This window comes from Amborella trichopoda, chromosome 1, assembly GCF_054954075.1.
Source record: "Amborella trichopoda isolate Santa Cruz 75 chromosome 1, AtrichopodaSantaCruz75HAP2 v2.0, whole genome shotgun sequence".
Lineage (NCBI taxonomy): Eukaryota > Viridiplantae > Streptophyta > Magnoliopsida > Amborellales > Amborellaceae > Amborella > Amborella trichopoda.
This window is the reverse complement of record NC_142336.1, coordinates 35,527,165-35,550,753: the sequence shown is the minus strand read 5'-3', so window position 1 is coordinate 35,550,753 and position 23,589 is coordinate 35,527,165. Positions and strand designations below refer to the sequence as shown.

Here is a 23,589-nt window from a genome sequence, read left to right as displayed (position 1 = left end):
GTTATGAGGGCAGTCCAGCAATGAGGAAAGGCACTCCGACGTCTTCATGGGCCAGTCCAGCGTTCAGTGTCACTGGAACTGCCCCGGTCCGGCGTTTTGAGGTGCATTCTGATAGTTTGTTAGGTCAGTTCGGTATTTTGAAGGGCCAGTCCGGCATTAAGTGTCACTGGGTCCAGTGTTCTGAGAGGCAGTCCGACGATTAGAGAGGCTAGTTCGGCGTTTGTATATGACAGTCCGGGGATTTTTGCTGTTGACTGGCGCTCTGACGTTTACAAATGCAATCCGGTAATTATGGAATTATGAGAGGGCTATTCGGCATTCGTAACCTGGGTCCGACATTTCTTTTTGTTGGACCCGAAAATGAGTTTTTAAATTACGAGAAGGGTATCTTCATCAAAAAAAAGTTCGCTTTTTGTATTGGGGGGTATTTGCTAGGAAACATAGTTTTGGAGAAAAAATTGTTAGAAAAGCAAAGATGGGGGGTAAGTTGAATGAATAAGTTAATTTGGGGAGGGGGGGGGGGGGGGGGGGGTGGGGGGAAAAACATCGTATTATTCACCTATTTTTACAAATAAATTTATTTTAGAAATTAAAATAACACTATGTTTAAAGATTTATAGTCACCTATTTTTATAACGAATTTTTTTTTAGAAACTAAAATAACACTATTTTTAAAGATTTATAGTCACCTATTTTTATAAGGAATTTTTTTTAGAAAATAAAATAACACTATTTTTAAAAATTTATATAGATTTTTTTGAAAACCTTTTGAGGCAAAATTTGCAGCTGATGAGCTTTTTTAAACCTCGGTTTTACATGAGCAACATGCTGACCGTTCCTTTTGTTTAGGTTTGCATATGAAGTTTTTTTTGAAAGAGAGAGAGAGAGACTGCTCATTGCCACTTCTATTGCAAGGGTTCCCTTTATGTAATTTGAAGTTACTAAAACGAATACGTTGTAGGCTTATGCGCTTTGGGAAATAGCAATAGAAGGAGAGAGACGCATTAAGCAATCGGTTGCAGCCATGGCAGTTGAGGGGCAGACCAAGTCAGTCTCTAATGACAACAACGATGGCAGAAACAAAAAGAGGAAATCCCATTACTTGCCGCACAATGTAATTTTCTCTTTCCACAACCGAGAATGTTATCAAGTTCCTCTCATGTTCTTAGATGTATCTTTCCTGATTTTCACTCGTCTGTAACTTTATGATTGTTTTGATTGAAGGAGTATATCAAGGTGAAGCTTCTTGTGTATGTATAAATAAAAATATATATTTTTCTGATTTAAACAGAGACCAACTAAGAAGGGTTCATACCCATTGCGCCCTGGGGTTCAAGGTTTCTTTGTCACTTGTGATGGTGGAAGGGAACGGCAAGCTACTACTGAGGCCATTAATCTCCTTGACAAGGTATTATTTCCATGATAACCCTTTTGGTTCGTCTTTCGGTTTTCTTTTGGATTGATTCATTTATAAAAAAATTATGGATTGCTTATATCTGTTTTTTACTGTTATTTTTTATTTTTGAAACTTCGTTTTTGGAAGATTATTCTTGTCACTGTGTTAAATATGAATTTTATTGGAATATAAATTCCATGGTTTAGGAGATGTTACACTTCTTTTGAAGGAGAATTAATGAATTCCTTTATTTGTTTTGTAATTAGATATGATTAATCTGATTGTTTATTTTTTAGGGATATTAAATGCGGTCCCTTGACTACCTAGCATAGATTTTCAGAGCAAGTTGATGATTTATTGGCACTTGTTTTAGATCGATTTATGGTGAATAAGATATTTAAGCTGGCAAAGTGTTTGTCTTTACTTTCCTACAATTTTGAAAACTTACTTGTATTCAAGGTACAATGTGCTATACTTGTATTCTAGATATAGTAACCTTTCTTACTTATAGGCATGATCATATATGAAGTCTTGCTACTATGGAATGGCCGTTTGTGGGATTTTTATGGTGAGAGCTGTGTTCGGTTCAAGACTCAGCCCTTGCTCGTGCTTTGTGACTCAGTCAAGTCCGATTGGACTCATGTTGGTAATTTCCATCCCCAAAAAAGGGTTAAAATTTTGAAAAAGTACCAAAAAGTTGCTTAAAATAAAAATCGTTAAAAAAAAGAAGAAAAACTAAACTACAAACAAGCATTAAAATTCTAAAAAAAAGGGAAAAATTATAAAATATAGAATTTGGGAAAAATTGGTTTATAGCTGGAAATAATTCAAAGAAATCTAGAAAAAGGGGGGGAATATAGAGTATATGATAGGAAAGATTCACAAATCATCATAAAAAAATCAAAAGTTATATATGAACACATCTATGCATTGATTTAATAAAAGATATAACTTTTTTGACTTTTTTATGATTGTTTTTATATGTCCAAGTTTGTAACCATGACTTGGCTCATCAATGTTCAGAATCCGAGTAACTCGGCCGAGTGTGAGTTGACCGGGTCAAGTCTTAAATACCTTGGTTGAGAGCGAATTTAACTGTCTCCGTTTATGGGACGTATGATGTTCCTATTGGGTACTGAGTCCTGCACTAATAAATAGTTGTGAGGATTTTGAGTCATGTAGCAGTGCTCTTTATCAATGATTTTGAGCCTAGGAATTCCTTTGTGGGTGTTTTTCCTTCTCTAAATGATATTCTTTTTGTAGAGATTGCATACATCTTCTTTTGCTATACTTGGTGGATAAAGAACTAGCCATTGGTTTTATTCCAGGAATGTAATTATGCAAGTTCATTGAGATGCAAGTGAATGCTAGTTGTTGGTTCCATATGAAACTTTGTTATTTATATTATTTTTTTCTTTTATCATAATTATGGTAGCATAATATGTTCCTTCCCATCTCCAGACTAGCAACAGTTCCTAGTACAACTTGTTCGAAATATCCATGGGAACCCCAAAATCTGGAAAATTTTTCCTATATAACTGTGTCATTAGAAACCAATGGTGAATATGTAAAAGATGAATGATTTGAAGGAGGCAAAAAGGAGAAAATGATGTGCGCTCCAGGCTCCTAGAACATGCAGGCTCATTCATGAAGAGATTACGAGGAATTATGATAAGCAATGGGGATGTATTAGATTAGGTTTTAAAATTCTATGCGGAATATATCTTACTGTTTTTTTTGTTTTTGTTGGCCTTTTGCTAGACATTTTTGTCAAGTGTTTCTGTACAACATTTATCCCATGAGAGAGTTTGACCATACAATATAGGCTTGTGATTATGGATGTCTTCCTGAAGATATGGAAGCGAGAATTAAATTAATAGGTGTCCAAGATCTAGGTGGTGGAATTTAAAAAAAGAGAACATAGATTTATTTAGAGACAAATTGGTAAAAGAAGGAAATGAAATTCTAAGCATGAAGTTAATGATATATGAAATGAGATGGTCAACTGTATTACAAAAGTGGCAAGCAAAGTTTTAAGAGAAACTAGAGGGAAAAAAATTTCGACAAGGAAACTTGGTGGTGGAGTGAGGGTTCAAAAGCTTGACAAGGCTATTAGTGAAAAATGATAATGTTATAAAGCTTGACAATATAATAGAAATGATCAAAACTTAGAAGAATATAAAAATGCTACGAAAAACACTAAAGAAATAGTATCTAGGGTTAAACTTAAAGCATATGATAAGCTATACAATAAACTAGGGTTAAAAGAGGGGGGAAAACGATGTGTTCAAACTAACAAAAATAAGAGAGAGGAAGTGTAGGGATTTAGATCATATTAGATGCATTCAGAGTGAGGATAAAAGGATCTTAGTGAAAGATGATGAGGTTAACAAAAGGTGGATAACCTATTTTTAGAAATTGTTAAATGACGAACACAATAGGAGCACAACGTTAGGAGGAACTTACCTTCGCAGGATTAGGATATCTACAGTGTAAGAAATTTTGAGGAAGATGAAGATAGGAAAGGCTTTAGGACCAGATAGTATCCAAATAGATGTTTGGAAGTGCATGGGGGACATTGGTATATGTTGTCTTACCAAGCTGTTCAACAAAGTGTTGAGAACAAAGAAAATGCCATGCAAATGGATAAAAAATCTTGTCGTACCTCTTTACAAAAACAAATGAGATATACATAGTTGTATGAACTATCAAGGGACCAAACTTATGAGCCACACTATGAAGCTGCAGGAGAGATTGGTTGAGCAACGACTATGGCTTGAAGCGAGTGTATTGGAAACTCAAGCCATTTCCTACTTAGGTAACTGAATGAGAGGTTTAGGGTGAAGGAAAAATACTTCCAGATGGTTTTTATCGATTTAGAAAAAATATGATGGGGTACCTGGAGGTTTAATTTGGTGGGTGTTGGAAAAGAAAGGAGCCACCATAGGCTATATTGACATAGTGAAAGATATATACGAGGGATGCTAATTAGTGTGCGGACAATTAGTTGAAAGACAAGTGAGTTTTCAGTTACAATGGGCCTATATTAGGGGTCTAACACCAAGCCCATATTTCTTTATTTTGGTTTTGAATAAGTTAACCAGGCCTGTACAAGATGAGGTACTATGGTCTATGTTGTTTGCGGATGACATAGTTTTTGATTGATGAGACTAGAGGTGGCGTCACCGCAAAGTTAGAATGTTGGAAGGATGCTTTAGAATCTAAAGGTTTTAAAATTAGTCGGACTAAGACATAATATATGGAATGCAAGTTTGGTAATAATAGGAGTAAAAATAAGGAAGTAGTTAAGATAGATGATTGAGGTATACTTAAAAAGAGATTGTTTTCGATATGTAGGTCGATAATCTAGGAGATGGAGAGATTAAAGAAGATGTCACACATATAATTAGAGGTGGCGAAGTGGAGATGTGCATTTGGAGTTTTATGTGATCGTTGTGTACCATTGAGGCTGAACCGCTGAAGGGGAAGTTTTATAGGACTGTTGTGAGACCAGCCATGCTTTATGGGACGGAATGTTAGGCAGTCAGGAAAGAACATATCCATAGGATGAGCGTAACTAAGTTGAGGATGTTTAGATGGATGAGTGGCAAGACAAGAAAGGATAGAATTTGGAGTGAATGCATAAGAGGGAACCTAAGTATGGCTTCAAAGGTGCTAAGATGAGGAAAAATAGACTTAGGTGGGCTGGCCATGTGCAATGTAGACCTAACATAGCACCATTAGGAAGTGCGATTTGGTTCAAGCGGAAGGCCCTAAAAAGGCAAGGAGAGGCTCAAAGGACATGGATAGAAGTATTGAGAAAAGATATAGTGACTTTTAGTCTTACTGAGGGTATGACCCTTGAAAGAGAACAATGAAGGAACATGATTCATGTAGCCGACCTCAAATAATTGGGACAAAGCTTGGATAATGATTACGATGATGTTTATGTACAACATTTTTTTCAAAACCTCTTCAGGCTTTTGAATGTCATTTTAGTACCATGATTAGCATCAAATGTGTTCGCTTATCTTTAACCCAATGGATCTACACTTGATGCTTCTTGATAATGTTAGACATCCACTAGGATCAGAAAGCTCTATGATATACACTCTTAAATCGAAGGTGCAATCTTTTTCAATAAACCTTGCCTAGTATGTACTAGCAAAATCTTTTTTTATATTTATCTCGTGCTTTCTTCATAATACCTTTAAAAGCATTCTATAAATCCGAACTATTTGAATGTCATTTTGTTACCATAGATAGCATCAAATACGTTCACTTAACTTTAACCCAATGGATCTACACTCGATGCTTTTTGATAATCCACTAGGATTAGAAAGCTCTATCATACACGCTCTTAAATCGAAGTGCAATTTTTTCCATTAAACCTTACCAAGTATGTACTACCATAATCTTTATCATATTTGTCTTGTTCTTTCTTCATAATACCTTTAGAAGTTTACTTTTAAGCCGAATTATATGAGAAAAGTAAAGCATTTAATATGCAATGAATACTCATCTGGTATTTAAGCGCATTCTAACAGAGCTGGAGGAACAACAAGAGGAATCACTTTTTCCCTATATACATCATAGTAGTATGTCCCCTGTATTCGGTTGTATGGGAGTTCCCTCCCCTACCATTGGATTGGAAATTCAATGGGTGATAGGAAGGTAATTACCAGTAGTGGTATGGCGGTTATTGCATAGTTGTGTAACTGTTATTCCTTCATTTGTTAGATCGTTAATCGAACTGTTGGGGAGGAAACTCCCATGTAACCAAATACAAGTATATGCACAACTTACTCAAAAATAATAATAATACAAGTGTGTGCATGTGTGTGTGCGTGTGCTCAAGGGTGAACCACTAGAATCTTTGCCCTGCTCAAAACCATAGCTAGGGGAACCTTTTGGGTTAACCACTACTCATCGTAGTTCCCAACTTGAAAAGGGATAGTGAAATGTGCAGCCCAGAAGTGGCTAAAGAAAACCCACGCAATAGTAACATTCAAAAAAAAAAAAGCACCCAATAGTGAAGACTGATGGTCCATTTATTGTATGTTCAAGTCTACGTCTTAGAAAACTCAACTTCGTTTCTTTTTTTAATTGTTTATCTGATGATGATGAGGCAATCTACAAAATCTGGGATCAAATAAATCCGTTTTTCGATCTAACACCTGAAATGGAAGGTACATATTCACTGCATTTTTTATGGCGGTTATTGCATAGTTGTGTAACTGTTATTCCTTCATTTGTTAGATCGTTAATCGAACTGTTGGGGAGGAAACTCCCATGTAACCAAATATAAGTATATGCACAACTTACTCAAAAATAATAATAATACAAGTGTGTGCATGTGTGTGTGCGTGTGCTCAAGGGTGAACCACTGGAATCTTTGCCCTGCTCAAAACCATAGCTAGGGGAACCTTTTGGGTTAACCACTACTCATTGTAGTTCCCAACTTGAAAAAGGATAGTGAAATGTGCAGCCCAGAAGTGGCTAAAGAAAACCCACGCAATAGTAACATTCAAAAAAAAAAAAGCACCCAATAGTGAAGACTGATGGTCCATTTATTGTACGTTCAAATCTACGTCTTAGAGAACTCAACTTCGTTTCTTTTTTTAATTGTTTATTTGATGATGATGAGGCAATCTACAAAATCTGGGATCAAATAAATCCTTTCTCCCTTTCGATCTAACACTATGTTATAACACCTGAAATGGAAGGTACATATTCACTGCATTTTTTCATGATTTTATTTGTCAAATACAAGAGAGCGTATGTGCAAAATTTTTGGGATTTATACTGTTCCGTAGATTGCTTTGAAAAGTATGCCCCAGACATTTAGATCTTTTCAAGATGATCAACAATAAAAAAAGAAGGAAATTTACGAAAAAAATCTGTTTTCCAATTTTATTCTTTTTTCTATAGCCGATTAAGCTCAAATTTGAGGCAGCCATACTTCTTATCATAATGCACTTCTAAAAGTACTAAAAATAGAAATAAGTTAAATAAAAATGGCCAAAATGTCCTTACAAATTTGAAAATTTTATGGATATTTCGAAATTTTAGGCATTTGGCCATTTTTGTTTAACTTAATTATATAATTTAATCTCATTACAAGTGCGTTATATGAGAGGTATGGATGGCCAAAATTTGTGTTTTATCGAATATATAGAAAAAATAATAAAATTAAAATACAATACTCATTATAAAAAAGTGGGACTTAAGTGTAAAATATAAGAATATATAGAACTATTTTAAAATTTGGAAATAAAAGGGATTTTTCTGCTAATTTCCTAAAAAAAACGTTTGAATTCATACAAAAAAGGGAGGAAAATGAGTCAGCAATTTTGGTGGGCATGGGCCATACATTTGGTGGATGGTGGACCTAGGCCTTCAAGAATTGAAGATCACTTTTTAGATCGTTTATTTTCGAAACAAAATGTTGTGCAAGATTTCAACCCAAACAAGTCCCTCAAACTATAAGCGTGTTGGAGAAGCTTTTTCCATAATGTGTGTGTCCTGTGCTTGCATGCTTGTGTTGTCTTAGTAGGAGTTTTTAAGACAATAATTGTTTGGATGATTGATCCTCATGGAGAATGTTCTTTTAAAACAAGGGTCTAAATGCCACTTTTGGAAGTATGTGTGGATGATCTGGATTTCGAAGCAGAGTATCCTACGGTGATATCGATATTTAGCTAGTGAACATTCATGTAGCAGCATCAGCTTCAATAGCCTGTATATTTGCTACGGAGCTGTGGAAAGAGGCACATATGTTTTGCATGCAGAATGCATGAATGATGGATATTCTCAACCTGTTAAAGATGAACTTGAATAGGCTGAGGAGAATTTGGTTGAAGTTTTGATTGTTGCTACTGCTTGTGTTTTTGTGTGTAAGGTGAAGGAAATTACTAACGCTTCTGCTTGCACACTGTTAGCCAAAGTATTTGCATTTGTCTCCAACAATGTAAATTCTTCATCTACATTCTTCCTTTTCCAATTAAATATTCAAATTTTTTTAGTAAATGCACATTAAATATGGCTTCAAGCTGATAGACCTTTAGGGTGACATTTCTCGCAGACTTCATCCTTACGAATGACTTGGTGCTCTGGGTCAAAAAATGGAGAGAAATTATTATATGCTAAAAGGAGTAGAAAAGAGCTTTACAAAGTGATCTATTGTGGTACTAATCTTGCAGCAAGCATTTCGGTCTTAGGAGTATGTCAAGTGGTTCTCTTTTGTTTCCTTTCGGTGATTTCTGTTCTGGTCTGAGCACTTTGTTCTGCAAAGTGATGATCTTTCCTGAGGATTATCAGGAAAAGTTAGTATATGCAGCTTTTTCTCTAGAGCAATTTCTATAAGCCTATAATTTTTTTTCAGATTTGGCTACAAACTCAAATAGCTGAGATTGTTCTTGTCTTCAATAATTTGATTGATTCTCTCTTTTTGCGTTCATTGCATCCAAATGATACTTTACACATGATGCACAGTTCTATGAAGAGCTATTGCATGGAGAAGATTCAACTGAAGAGAGAATTTCAAGTGCAAAATCTACATCAGAACCTGCAAAAGTGCGGAACAATAAAATTCGGTTCAAGGATTCTGATTCGTCTAGTGATGATGAATCAGAAACACATCCTTGCAACGAAAATGGGCACAATAAAACTGTCAGTCAGGAAGGTGAACCAGATTTGAAAAAAGAAACACCAATAAAGAAACAACATCTGGAAACTGGTGTGCCATCAACTGACAGTTTAAGCTGCAATAAAACTGATAAAAAAAGCATCGATAAACTACTTGAAGCTGAACTTGAAGAATTAGGGGACAGGGACAAGGTATGCTTAAGAATCAAAGAGTATGGTTAGGAGTATTATTTATAAATCTGTGGACTTTCAAGTGTGTGAATCTTCTAGTAGATGGGGATATTGCTCTTGTTTTAGTAGATGGGGATATTGCTCTTGTTTTAGTCCACTACTCTGTGCTTTTTTAATAAGTGGAAGTCCATTACTTCCTTTCTAATTTTAAATTTTATGCTGAATGTCAAGGAATGCTTGAAGGTAAGTTATAAACTTAAATTGTTGGGAACAATATTCCAGATATTAGGTTTGCTGTACATTTGGTATGTCTTAGCATATATATATATATATATATATATATATATATATATATATATATATATATATATATATATATGGATGTATTTTCTTCAATCTTGATGACATTTTATCTTGTTTCTTCTTTTTCTCAGTGATTGAATCATGGACACTAGTGTGTCAGGTTGTTCTTGAAAAACATAGAGTTGAAGAGAGAAAAGAGGCACACACTATTCTACCATGAAAACAGACACCATGGCTACACCCTAATTCTTGTATTATAAAATATATAATGTTACCTCTTGAGCAAGGACAGATTTGCCCTTATATATTATGGGTAATGACTTTGCAATCCATAAACCACTTAAAATACACACAAATTACAGAAATACCCTCGTAGGAGAAATAATAAAGAGCATTGAGTTGATAGAGACTAAGAAAATTGATTCGGGAACAAATTGAAAGCTCCATTGCAAAGGTAAGGGCCTAGACATTAATGGAGAAGCTATGGGAACAATGGAACCAGTGACTGCATAAGATTCTATTGAAAATGAATCCTAATGATTCATGGGATGGGATGGCAGAATAAACCAAGAATGAATTGATTTTTTCTGAGAGGTCATAGGTTGATCTGAACCTATAAATGAAGCAGATATTGAAAGAGTAAATATTCACCCGTGAAAGCCTTGTTGGAATTGGGAAATGTTGCTATTCGGATTACCCTTGATGGTATTCTAACACTCCCCCTCAAGTCGTAAATCATGTTTGAACATGCAACTTATTCTTTAAAAACTCATGTCTATCTTTGCAAGCCCTTTTGTCACGATATTAGTTATTTGATTTTAGGTTCCAATAAAGCGAGCATCTATCTCCTCGGCTTTAATTTTCTAAGAAATAAAATGGTAATCTATCTGAATGTGCTTAGTGCCACCACGAAACACTGGATTTGCTAAAATTGCTAGAGCACTCTTGTTTGTCATAATACGTGCATATTTTGTTATGAGAAAAGAAACAATCTCTTGTATAAAATGAAACCTCAGAAACTACATCTACAAATGATCGATACTCAGCCTCAGTACTAGACCCTGCAACAGTTTTCTATTTCTTACTCCTCCATGAGTTTCGATTTCTACCAAGAAAGATACAATGACTTGAAAGTGATTTTCTAGAATCTGGATCTCCAGCTTAGTCTACGTTAGAGTACCCAACTATAGAAACAATATTTAATTTATTCATGTTATTTCTTTCATAGAGAAGCTCGTGATTCATTGTTCGTTTTACGTATCTGATTATTCTCTTCAACACTCCATGTGAGTGTCAATGGGCACATGCATAAATTGACATACTTGGTTAATGACATTTGATATATCAGGCTTGGTGAGAGGCAGATACTGTAATTCCCCTCTCTGGATTATCTAAAGCTATCCTCAGATATCTTTAATCTTTTATTCAGAGCTACTGGTGTACAATACGGCTTATAATAAGTCATATTTTCCTTTTCTAGAAAGTCTAGATTATACTTTTGTTGAGATAACCAAATTGATTCTCGTTTCAATGTACTTCACTTCCTAAGAAGTATCTCAACTAACCTAAGCCTTTGATCATAAATCTATCATGCAAAAATTTCATGACACCATCAATCAGGTCTATAGAACTCCTAGTAATTATAATGTCATCAGCATAGAGAAGAATAGTAATAACACCTTTCTTGATGTGAAAAATAAACAATGGATGAGTTCTTGCTACTCTGATAAAATTCGTTTCTTTTAGCACATTATGGAACACTGAGACCACATTCTAGGAGCTTGTTTTGACCCACATATAGATTTTTTCAGCATGTAAACATGAGTCTTTGGATTTGCTTCATGGAAATTTGGTGGTTGTTCTGTGTAGACCTCTTCGACCAACTTTCCATTTAAAAGGTATTTTTAACATCCAACTGAAAAAGTGACCGACCATAGGAAAAAGCAAGGGAACAACCACTCGAAATGTCACTATCTTAACAATAGGACTTAATGTTTCATCATAATCAAATCCATGCTGTTGAACAAACCCTTTTGCAGCCAGTGTTGCTTTAAACCTTTCCATACTCATATGACTTGTATTTCACTTCTATGCCCTTGATCTTGAATGGGTGTGTGTTTATTGAGGCTGTTGTCTACAACACCTAATTTCTTGAGTCTTTGGAAGAAGCCGGATAATAGAATTTTTAGATGATTGAGAGTGGAGGGTCCAACTCTGTGGAGTAGCATTTAGAACCAGGTCATTCTGTGGGCCCTTGCATTACCATAGTGTTCAGGTTTCCAGGTTGTGTTTTCTTAAGGAATAAGGACTGTTGCCCTTTTGTTGATTACATCGATGAGACTGAGTCCAAGGTGTTCTAAATTCTAAACCGATTCCTAGGTATGTTATGCTAAACTTCGATTGTTGTCTGAAGGGTAGTCCTTGACTAGGCAACTTTCTTTCTTGAGCCCCTTGGAATTTATTTTTGCATCTTTAGCTAAGGCCATACCACTGTTTCATGGCTGAGGGTTTGATCTCACAGGGACCACTCTATAATGGAAGGAGATAGCCTTGATGGTGTACGATGGGCTTAGGGGGAGAGTGTTCGTCCATGGCACTTGGCCATGATTTTTTATGAGCTAAAAAATATTTGACATTGTTATTCTTATCCTACACCATGTTTAATTGAGGTGCTGGTGGGGCACCTCCTTGGGGTCAACTCCCCTGGTAATATTTACAACTTCAATAAAATATGTTACAATCGAGAACATTGTTTTTGGAATGGGCTGAGTTACTCGGTCTCGACCTATGGGCGAGACCAAGTACTATGAACCGATTTTTTATAAATATTATGTATCCTAGCTATAATCACACGGGGTCTAGCTGCCTCAACAGTTTCACGTTTATGGTTCGAATCCCACCAGACATGATCCCATTTTTTTAATTAAAAAATAGATGTTTCTTATTTTATTATAAAATAATAAAATAAGCCTTGTCTTATTTTATTAAAAAAATAATCGTTCTTAAATTTTAAGGGGTTCCTTATTTCTAATAAAAAATAAGCACTATTATAGTTTAATCAAAAAACTAAGAGAGGTTCCTTTTTTTATTAAAAAATAAGCACCATTATGATTTAATTAAACAATTAAGATAGATTCCTTTTTTTATTAAAAATTTACACAACATCATAGGTCCGAGTACCTTGGCCTAGTCGATTTTTTGAGCAATGATCGAGAATAAATAGATAACATGAAATTATTGACTTCTACCTCTAGTAATGTATCTATGGATCTTAAGGATTAAGAACTAGAGGCTTTAGCCTTTGAGTTAGGGCTTGTGCCTATTGTGGATGTCGGGATGGTATTTGGGCCGGGGAAGCATTAGTTTTTTTTTTGAAATTAGTTATATCGAAGAGAAGTGATTTATTTGATGATGAAAAGGTCAAAAGTTCTAGAAGGGAGTGCAGAAGGAGCAGGGTGTGAGAGAATAGTATTGGGCAATTGCGTGAGAAAAGGTTTGGGTTTTGGTCTCCATATTGAGGGTATCTTTTCGTTCATGTTCTTTTGAAGAGTTTAATAATTATGAAGAAAAAAAACAAAATAGTAAGGGTATTAGAATCATGAGTTTCTGGTTGTAAGAAACAAAAATAATATTTTCTAACGGTTGCTTCTCTTGTTTGAAATAGAGGCACTTTGTAAGCCTTGATTCCGGCTGTAATGCTGTCATTTTCATTCAAATGCATAAGAAAGAAGGTGGTCCGTGCCCAGCTGATATTGTGTCTCATGTTATGAAGACCGCTGCTGCTACAAGGAAACATATGTCAAGGTTTACTCTTCTCCATACTTTCTAAGGCAATAATAGCTTGCATCAAAAAGATTCTTGAGGATTGGTTACTAGGACCCTCTTTGGTAACATTTTTGTTTCTCAATCTAACTAATTTCATGCAATTGTGGCCTTTATCTTTAGATTCATCTTGAGACTGTTGCCTGTTGAAGTAACATGCTATGCATCTGGTGAAGAAATCTCGAAGGCAATTAAGCCACTAATTGACCATTATTATCCTAGTGGAGGTGATCCGCCTCAAAAGGTAAATCTTTGATTAATCAAATCTGGATCTATGTGCTACATATCTAGCTTTGGCTTTTTTTTTTTTTTTTCAGAAATGAAGAAATAGATATAGTTCTAGTTTATTTCTTATGATATAATTTCTTTGCAATCTCTTCTACAGTTTGGAATCGGTCCAATTTAGTTTTCCCTTTTTGTGAATCCTTCCATGAAAGAATCCAATATGACATTTGATTACTTCATTAGTTTTCGTACATCAATCTTCACCTTCTTCAGGAGCAGCTTCTGCATCTAATGTCATGAAGTACAGCACCAAACCTCCCTAAACTATTCCTTTGCATCTGCAGTTTGCAGTATTGTATGATGCCCGTGCAAATACAGGAATCGAACGAGCAGCAATCATAGATTCAGTTGCAAAAGCTGTTCCTCAGCCACATAAAGTCGATCTCAACAATCCAGATAAGACTATCGTCGTCCAAATTGTTAAGGTATGTGTCATCTTGCAGAATTATATATTGGGATTGTCTACAAAGAGATCAGTTATCTTTTTTACATAGAGGTCACAATCATTCCCAGATGTCAAATTGGATGGCTTGGGTTGAATCACGAAGTCTGCGAATTTTTCTTTTGAAACTTTGTGTCTATTTAATGACACTCTTACAACCGTCCATTTTGAAATTTAAGGGACAAGAATGATTGTGACCTTCATGTGCAAAAGATAAATTGTCTCTTTATGGATAATCCTTTATATATTCAGATTAAATGTATTACTTGTTCTTAGATATTGAGATGGACTAATAAAAAACAATTTTTCTCCTGTTTCTTTATCATTCATTTCTTTTCCTGTTTCTTTATCATTCATTTCATGTTGGAATATATGTACAAATATGCTACTGTTATTATAAACCTCTGAATCTTGTTGAAATCTAGAAATCTGAAAGAACGCCATGGATGGGTGCTGTAGATTGAATTTCGCAGTGAAATTGGAAAATTAAAGAGGAAGCCTATAAGCCAGCTTCAATGGCTGTACATTGGTTAAACGAGAAATAAGATATCAAAACTCAACTCTTTATGCTAAATTCTCTGCATAGACCCCTATTTACATTAAAAGACCTTACATAGAAACCAAGAAATCCTGATTCTAATAGAAATTGAAGCCCTAATAACACATAATTCGTAATGAGATCTTTAACCCTGATAAAACAAATAATTCAATAAGCACACTAACTACTTTTCTAAACATAACTCCTAAAATCTGAAAATTATAAAAAAGCCTAGAATCCCTAAAAACAAACTAAAAAACCCTAAAACTTTAAAAAATATGTCCCTTAAATTTAATAAGAAAAATTAAAAAATAAGAGGCGTCTTGTCTTGCATTAATCTCCCTTGGTTGGAGAAAACTCTTCATTGATTTTTTTTTGGAGAAAATTAACCATCATTATTGAGTTTTGAAATAGGTTAAGATGAATTCCTTGCTAAGCCCACAATCTTCTTCAACCCGAATATTTTAAACATGATCGTGGGACTTGTGCATTGAAACATAGTGAATGTGCATTGAAATTGGGTTTTTACCATCAATTGATATATTCATGAACACTTTTGGCGAACCCTCGATGACATGGTCATTATATGTCGATGGAATAACTGTGATACATAAGCTCAGTTCAGTCTTGTAAACTAGCTGAAATTGCAGCAATTCATATAGCCCTTCAGCCTTAAAACATACCAAGGGGCATCTTTGGGATGAGCAATAGATTCGATGGTCGAACCAACAACTTCATCTGTTGATCGAAGATTGGTTCGCCCACGAAATATTGTTCATAATCGTAGATTGGTTCTCCTACAAAATATCATTCTTCATTTGAGCATGCATTGAAGATTGGCGGCAAATCCCAATCTACAACTTACTGATTTTGGAAACAACTGGATAAAAATAAAGATTCTCCATGGTCAGGCTCCTCAATATCACGAACCAAATTGTATTCACAAGTAGCAAGATTACCTCTCCCCTGGTTGTGAGTCAAATCAGGCTCATCAAAATCAGGAATGCCCGCCTTCAAATCGAAAACAAAGCCTAGAGTGATGCACTCTTTGTTTAGGTCTTCTTTCACTCTGCTCTTCACTGAATTCTTCATGCGGAGCATGATGGTGAAAAAGTTGTACTCAACGTGTTCTTGGGGCCGAAAGATCACTGTTTTTCCCATGATTGATGCCCACAAATTGTTGTGCAAGCTGCTGAACCTGCTCCTGAGGTCCTCAATCTCATTATCTATGGCATCACGGGGTAGGTCTGTGAGAGTCCCCCTTCGATGACCCCATCTTGCTGAACCTGTCTCCTGAGGGTCCTCAATCTCGCCGCGCATTTAACAGCCTATTGAAAGATGGGTATGCTATGGAGGTTTCACTCATGAACATCAACTATTCTTGAGTGAGATCCTGAAGATCAAAGAGCCATCAACGTACTTGGAGGCAACAAAGGATAAGAGGTGGATTGAAATTTGAATCTATGTAAGAAGAAAATCAAGGCCATGCATGGTTAAAAGGCCATAAAGTAAAAATGTAGTAGGTTGCAAATGGGTATATAAGGTGAAATATAAATCAGATGAAAGTATTGAGAGATTCAAGGCGAGTTTGGTAGCTAAAGGATTAATAAACATCACTAAAGGATTTAACAAACATCACTAAAGGATTTAATAAACGACACGGACTCAATTATGTAGAAACCTTCGGTCTAGTTGTTAAGATTGTGATAATACGCATTATTTTATCATTAGCCTTGGCTTATAAACTGGCTACTCTACCAGCTGGATGTAAAGAATGGATTTCTTCATAGGGAGTTGAGAGAGGAGGTTTGCATGGAGCAACCACTGGGATTTAGGGAAGCAGATTCAAGAGATTAACATAATCTATCAATTTATGTATTGAAACAAGCATCATGAATGTGGTTTCAAAGTTTTCATAATGCATTAAAGGAGTGAGAATTTAAGAGAACAGCAATTGGCCATTTCCTGTTCATCCACAAAAAATGATGCATGTATTATAATTGTGCTTATGTATGTCGAAGATGTCACAATTACAAGTAGTTCATAGATGTAGTTGCTGATGTGAAGAGATTTCTTAACAATAAATTCTAAATGATTTTGGAGAACTAATTTATATTCTTGGGATAGAGGTAGATCAAGACACCAATGAAAAATTAAGCTATCTCAACAAAAGTATGTCTTAGTTTTGTTACGAAAATTAATGTGGTGAACTGCAAGCCTTGATGGACACCTATTGCCATGAATAGTACACTGAGCAGGGATGAAGGGAAATAATTAAGAGAACCAAAGTAGACTGAGCATGGGCTTTACCGTATCTCACATTAATACGACCAGATATATCATATGCAATTAATTAGGTATGTATTTATGCATATGCACACTTCATCTCATATGGAAGTCCTAAAGATAATAATTAGATATGTTAAGGGAACGGTGAGCAATAGCATGATCTATCATAAAAATGATATGAAGAATTTGCAAATTGAATGAATAATAGGATATTTAGATGCTGATTGGGTTGTTGACCCAGATTAAAGAAGGTAAGTCTCTGGATTTTGTGTTTATCTTGGGAAAAACTTGATATAATGAGAAGTAAGAAATATAAGATAGTAGCCAAATGAAGCACTGAAGCTGAATATCAGGCATTGGGAAGTACTATATCAGAGATATTATGGATTGTAGTCTGATGACCGCATTCAGCATGAAAATTCAAATATATCTATAGTGTTTTGTGATAACAAGAGCGCCTTAGCCTTGGTGGAAAATCTGATATTTCATGATAGATCTGAATATTTTCAGATCGATTATCATTTTGTACGGGAAAGCATTGAAGCCATCTTTGTGGGCACGGTAGATCAAATAGCAGAAATATTTACATAAGGGTTATCAAAGGAACCACATACAGTATTTTAAGGACAAGTTCTGCACGTTAGAACACGATGTACAACTTGAGGGGGGGTGTTAGTCATAATGGGTAATGCATATATTGGTAATTTCGTATGCTGCTGCACCTTATTCTTGTATTTGTAGTTCGTGTTTATTGAAAAGGACAAATATGTCATTCTGGATTTATTTGTACCTTATCTAACCCTCAATTAATATGGGGTTAGAAGCAATATAAATATACATCTCTGAGTACATCCCCTCACTCAAGAATGAACTTAGGGGTCACATCACTCTTCTTTCTTCCTCTCTACCTGTACCACACTTACTCTTCTCTCTCAAGTATTCAAAATGATATTTTAACGTATATGGGGCTTGCAAATTTTATCTTTTTTCATATATACAATCAACTATAATTTATCCAATTTCCTTGTGAAACCTTCATGGCAATAAATAAGATAAATCTCTACATTCCCTGCCAATCCGGATACCCATGACAAGGCCTTAGGCCAGGTTCGTTGGTTCAACCTCCTTCTATAGTCCAACTAGGGTAGAAGGGTGTGTAGACCCATAGTTATCCCCAATGAGCTACGATAATATGCTCTTATTGTTCCATTTACTATAACCTAAAAGGAGGCTTGTCAAAATGCAATCTAAGGCGGGGCATCCCATCCCAGGTAATTATAGCCAATCACACCACATGCCCCTAAAGCCCATCAACCGCTTTATGGGCACTGGAATCAACTTAATCGCCAGGTGGCACATGTTGGGAGCCTGGGCATCCCATCCCAAGTAATATTAGCCTCCCTGCATGTGTTAAGACAGAGAGGGATTTGGGGATGTCATAAAATTAGAATCTTTTTGGACTCTGGAGCATATAGTATGAAACTCAAGAGCCCATACTTTGCCTAGGATATAACATTTGTCTATGCTTTATGCTTCCTGAGCTTTTTATCCCTTGTTCGTGTCTAGGGGCATTCTAGTCATTTGTCTTTCTTGAACAATAAGTTCAATGCAGTTTATGGATGTATTTCTTGCTCTGAATCATCATGTGACAATCCTTACTCAAAAGTCAAAAGTGTCTCCACCATGGTATTGAGCCACTCGCCCAAGAGCTTGGTGCTTTTAGAGTTCTATGCATAATCTTCATATTTATTCCTTCTTGGCATGATCTTTGTGGGACCAATGAGTTTTAACTATGAGTATATAGAGGTGTCAAAGGGTCTAGGCATTGGTATATTGAGTCCTAGCACGCTGTTACTGATGATAAATTATGTCAATGAAGTGCAAACAGTTGTAGATCGTGTTGCCTTTTGGGAGATGGGTTCATGGCAGGCTGCTGGCCTTTGTATTTCACTTTTGCCTCTTCAGATGTAGACGATGATCCAAAGGGTGGTTCTGTTGTTTCATGTAGATTTAAACGTGAGTCATTGCTGATTAGTCTATCTTTGGGATGTGGGCTGGACTTGGGTAGGACTGACACAGAAGTTTTTGGCCTTGTTTGGCATTGGTTCCATCTTGTAAGAGGTTGCTTTAGATGCTGGACCAATGGTAGAGCTTGAATTCGTGACTGAGACTGAGAGGGATGTGGGTTTTAGTTGGGTTGGCTGGGCAGATGAGGTAGTAACTTATTCAGTTTGTAGATAGGCTGCTGGTTATAATTTCATTTTGGATACATGGAAGAACTGGATGGTTGATTGACATGGATAATGTGTCGGGTCTGTTCCTAAAAATATATTTCAAAGGTAAGAATGGAAGGCATCAAGCGGGAGAAACAAGAGGTGGAAAATTTGAAATACCTTTTGTCATTCATCAATTATATGAGAAGTTCGCACCAGGGAAGGCGAAAGAGCAAGGACGCAACAGGGTTCTAGCTCTTTGGAAGAAGAACTCGTTGTCATCATGTATCTGGTAATGGCATCCTGGTTGTGTTTTTTTTTATCATAAATTTAAATTTTAGTTATCTGAAAAGAGAACTCTTAGGTATCCTGATTGTTTGGGATGAATAACCCTTCTTTTGGGGACACTAATTAATCTGAAGTTGCAGTGCAATAGTGTGTTTCATTTGGATCATGTTATCAGTCTACCTGGCATTCCTCTTGTTGGGGCCTATTCTGGAGGAGCTTGTAGCTGCAAGGACAAGGTGGCATGAAGCCATAAACCATGGTTCACTGGTGCAGATTTCATTGTTATAAGTCTTTCACTGTTTGTCACTAGTTGGGATAATTCATTCACTACATACATATAATAGCCTCGTGTAAGATCAGAAATTATCGTATTGACTTTGGGCTGATGCTTAAGCACTAAATACCCTGAAAATATATAATAGACAAAACTATGTGATATTGATACAAATTAGTACACTGCCCATAACATATGTAGTATTTAAGAGCTAGATTTCTGTGCTTTAAAAGCAAATAGAGCTTGTTATGATCTGATTAAATGTCTTCCCAATATTGTTAGACTGGAAATCCTGCTTCTTCTTTCTTTGTTTCTTCTTTTTTCTTAATTCAGTTACGACCGTTTCTGAAACAGGTTTTTGACCAAGGTACTGCTTGATATATCACTGTTGAAGTGTTTCCATGCCTTGCATTCAAAAACTTGTAGCTTAACTCCCCTACCATTAATAAACTGATAAATTCATTGTGGAACTCTGTTCTACCGTCTAGTTTGGTGATGTTTAGGACGGTGTGGGAGCTAGAAAGGTTAAGACCTTATTGGATTGCATGTGGCCCACCGTCACAAAGAGAGGTGTAGTTTGACCAATGCGATTATAGGCAGGAGAACATCAAACATGTACACCAAGATATTCTCAAGTTAGTAATTTATTTCTGATAGCTAACTCCTTTCTCAAGGAGGATATTTTTGGCACCAAAAAATATTTAGGTTAACTCATTGGACGGATGTCCACTTTTTGAAGGTTTATCGTGTCCCTTGAGGTTGTGTGGTGCTATGGCAGATGAAAGCAGGGAGTCTTGCTGTATTACCCAAAAAACCGGCAGGGAGGCTTCCTTGTTGAATATGATTAGATGGGTCTTTTGTGAGGCCTATGCCCCTTTAATTTTGTGGGGTTCTTTGTTAAATCGATAGCCATGCAAGTTTACTTGTACTAAAGCCATGTATAAAGCGGGCCAGCAAGGATGCTGAGTCTTTGGCTAGGGTTGGTGTGTTTAGGAGTTCCATGCCATTTTTTTCCTTTCTGAGTTGTTATTATGATACTCTTATTGGTGTTTTACTCCTTTTGATGCTTGTAACTTCTATGATTTAATAAAATGTACATCCCCAGCCAACCAGAAAAGAAGAAAGTTGCAAGTGCTCAACTTGGCTTATGAGTCTTGAGTCCTGCCTTATAATGCTTCTTAATCTGGATTAAGGGTCATTGAGTGTTATTTTCCCTTAGCATCATCCTTTCTCATGAGGCTTGCTAAGACCAATCTCTCTTTTATCAAACTCATGAAGCCTCGAGGTTACTGTTCTTTATACCATAAATCCTTGATAAAAGATTTCCGATTCTTCAAGGCATGGTCTGAAGGGAGTATAGCCTTTCCCATCAGCCTCATTCCACACCTTTAAATGTTGAATTGCCACATCCAGCTTTGAGTTTCTTTTGAATGTTATAACGAGATTGGGAATTTTGTAGTTCTTGTTGCAGATTGAACTGAAAAGTATAGTACAGCAGGCTTATAAAATTGGAGATTTCATAAGAATGAATCAGAGAGCAGAAATGGCGTTTTACATTTGAAAATTTGGAATCTTGGTGGATGTGTATTATAATTGCGTATTATCTTTATTGACCCTCACCAGTTCAGATTCCATAAGAATGAATCAGAGAGCAGAAATGGCGTTTTACATTTGAAAATTTGGAATCGTGGTGGATGTGTATTATAATTGCTTATTATCTTTATTGACCCTCACCATTGCAGTTTTGCTCGAGTTGTATTTTTTTTTATAAATTTTGTTTTGATTGTATTGTTTTACTGCAGTAAGAAACTATATGTGCCTTCATTGCTTTGTGTTTCTCATGGTGGTCAACTGCTAAGTACTTGGAGATTTTGATATGTGCAGACAATATGCTTGGTGGGGGTGGTTGAGAAGTACAAGGAGTGGTCCAAATATAACCTGAGGCAGCTATCTTCTCCACCATCTTAGAGCGCAATGCCTATCTGACTTTAAATATTTTATATTTCAGCTCTTTTTCAAGAGGAGCCTCGTGAAGATGCACTTTTTTTGAGATTTTGTGAGGTACGCATTTCTTAGTTGTATGGATTGTCATTCTAGAATGTATGATGTGTGTATGGTTCTGAACTGTGAAACAAAAGAAGTACAGGTAGAAAAATTTCTTCATATCATTTCGCCATGTGAAAGCTCTCTCTTCTTTGATCAATGACTTGTATAAGTTTTTTCTCTTTTGATAGGTAAATCGGAAACTGATGCACCTCCTCAAGCTTCCTACACCAGGTCCTTTCAATTAAAGGAGGGACCAATGCATCAAAACTGTTTTTAACTAGAGTTAGACTTTATATATTGACAGGCGACTTTCTGCAACTCTGATAGGAGGTAGCTTCTTGAAAATTCCAGGATTGATAGAATCAGCTGGAACAAGAATGAAGACATTGTTTTTCTTTGGTATTTAGATAACTAAAAGATATTCTTGTGGGAGCATATTGTCCATTACTCACTTGGGTAAAATTCCATGTAGGAGTCTCTTTTGGACCGTGAATTTTGAGGATGCGTCCTCTTCAATCTAGTGAACAACTTACCCCAAAAAAAAAATCCAATGACCTCTCTAAGAGCCTGAAAAAAAAAAAAAAAAAACAATCCAAAGATTGGAAGTTGACCATCCAGTTTTTGGGCAGATGCATCCTATTGTTGCGAGTTCAAAATCTTTTTTTTTTTTAAAAAGATAATCATCTGATGAGTTTTAAGTTCATCTCAAATTTTTCGATCTAAAGAAATTTCCTAAGCAACTTTTTACCCAAAGGAGTCGATGGATAGTGTGCTATAGCGAGAACATAGAATACACGCTGTTTAAAAAACTTCAATTATCACTATCGTAAGAGTGAGTTCCCTGTTGTCAAAGGCACTTTTGCGGTCCTTGTGGGGATGGAGCCCCCAAACTAAGATGAAATTTCACCTTTTGCGAATCTTTTGTTGCGTTTGTATTATTTTGGAGAAACTCTTGGCTTTGTGAAACTGCAACATGAAATAATATTTTAAATTTAATAATTAAAGATGAAAATATATTTTAAAGCTATCACAAAGATTTCCATTAATGAAACCACATTTTTTTGACGCTATTTGAAGGTGTATTCTACTTTAGAGCCTTGCTTCTATACAAACCACACCTTTTATAGAAACACCTTAAAATCTAACTTGGTGTGTAGGAAACCTAACCAATACTAAATCATAACCCCTCATATTTTAAAATAGAAAACTACACAAATATTTTTAAAGAAAATTAGGAACCCAAAACAAAGTCAAACATTAATTTTGACTCCTAAAAAATAATAAAATAAAAAAAAAATTAATAGTATCATTTTTCCGGGGTTGAAAGAAACTCAAACCCAAGCTTGTTATATACATTGCATCCTTTAAATGACACTTCAATAATTGGTGGAGTTACACCATTAGTGTTTTACCTTATTCAATGAACCAATTAATTAAACACTTATGTGTAACATGTAGTGAAACTCTAGGATATGAAAGATAATCGTTGTTTCTCCTTCAAGCTCCTTATAAAATTTGACAAGATTGAGCTTGATTCTGATATCATGTGGACCTTCAAGTCATGAATCTTGGATCGAAATTCATTCATTCCATATGGGATCAATCCTTAGAGTATGTGGTGAATCTCAATTTATCCCTTGGATGAGATGTGGTACAGGATCTACGAGATTGAGAGTACTTTCTTTATGATATGCATTTTATACTTGTTGCATTTGCATATTTATTTCTCTAATCTCTCAATGAATTCTGCTATTCTCTCCTCAAATTTCGCGGATCTACCTCGAATTTCTTTCATGACTTGATTTATGCTCTCTTTAATTTATTGATTCACAAGCTCTATGATTTGTGGCAATATTTCATCTATTGTAAGAGCAT

General features: G+C 35.7%; 1 protein-coding gene across 2 annotated transcripts; it reads left to right on the top strand.

Moving 5' to 3' along the window:
* The first annotated feature begins 757 nt into the window (after positions 1 to 757).
* Positions 758 to 22,718, top strand: LOC18433284 (THUMP domain-containing protein). 2 transcript variants are annotated; one of them, XM_006843378.4, is made up of 8 exons: positions 758 to 1,114; positions 1,292 to 1,408; positions 8,891 to 9,235; positions 13,182 to 13,321; positions 13,463 to 13,583; positions 13,909 to 14,049; positions 21,553 to 21,729; positions 21,903 to 22,718. In XM_006843378.4, exons 1-7 carry the CDS (start codon positions 1,025 to 1,027, stop codon positions 21,634 to 21,636), a joined length of 1,038 nt encoding a protein of 345 aa, XP_006843441.1. In that variant the 5' UTR covers positions 758 to 1,024; the 3' UTR covers positions 21,637 to 21,729; positions 21,903 to 22,718. The 2 variants fall into 2 exon arrangements, with proteins under 2 accessions (XP_006843441.1, XP_088719453.1); XM_088863327.1 differs by lacking the exon at positions 8,891 to 9,235 and having other exon boundaries at positions 798 to 1,114.
* The last annotated feature ends 871 nt before the right edge of the window (positions 22,719 to 23,589 follow it).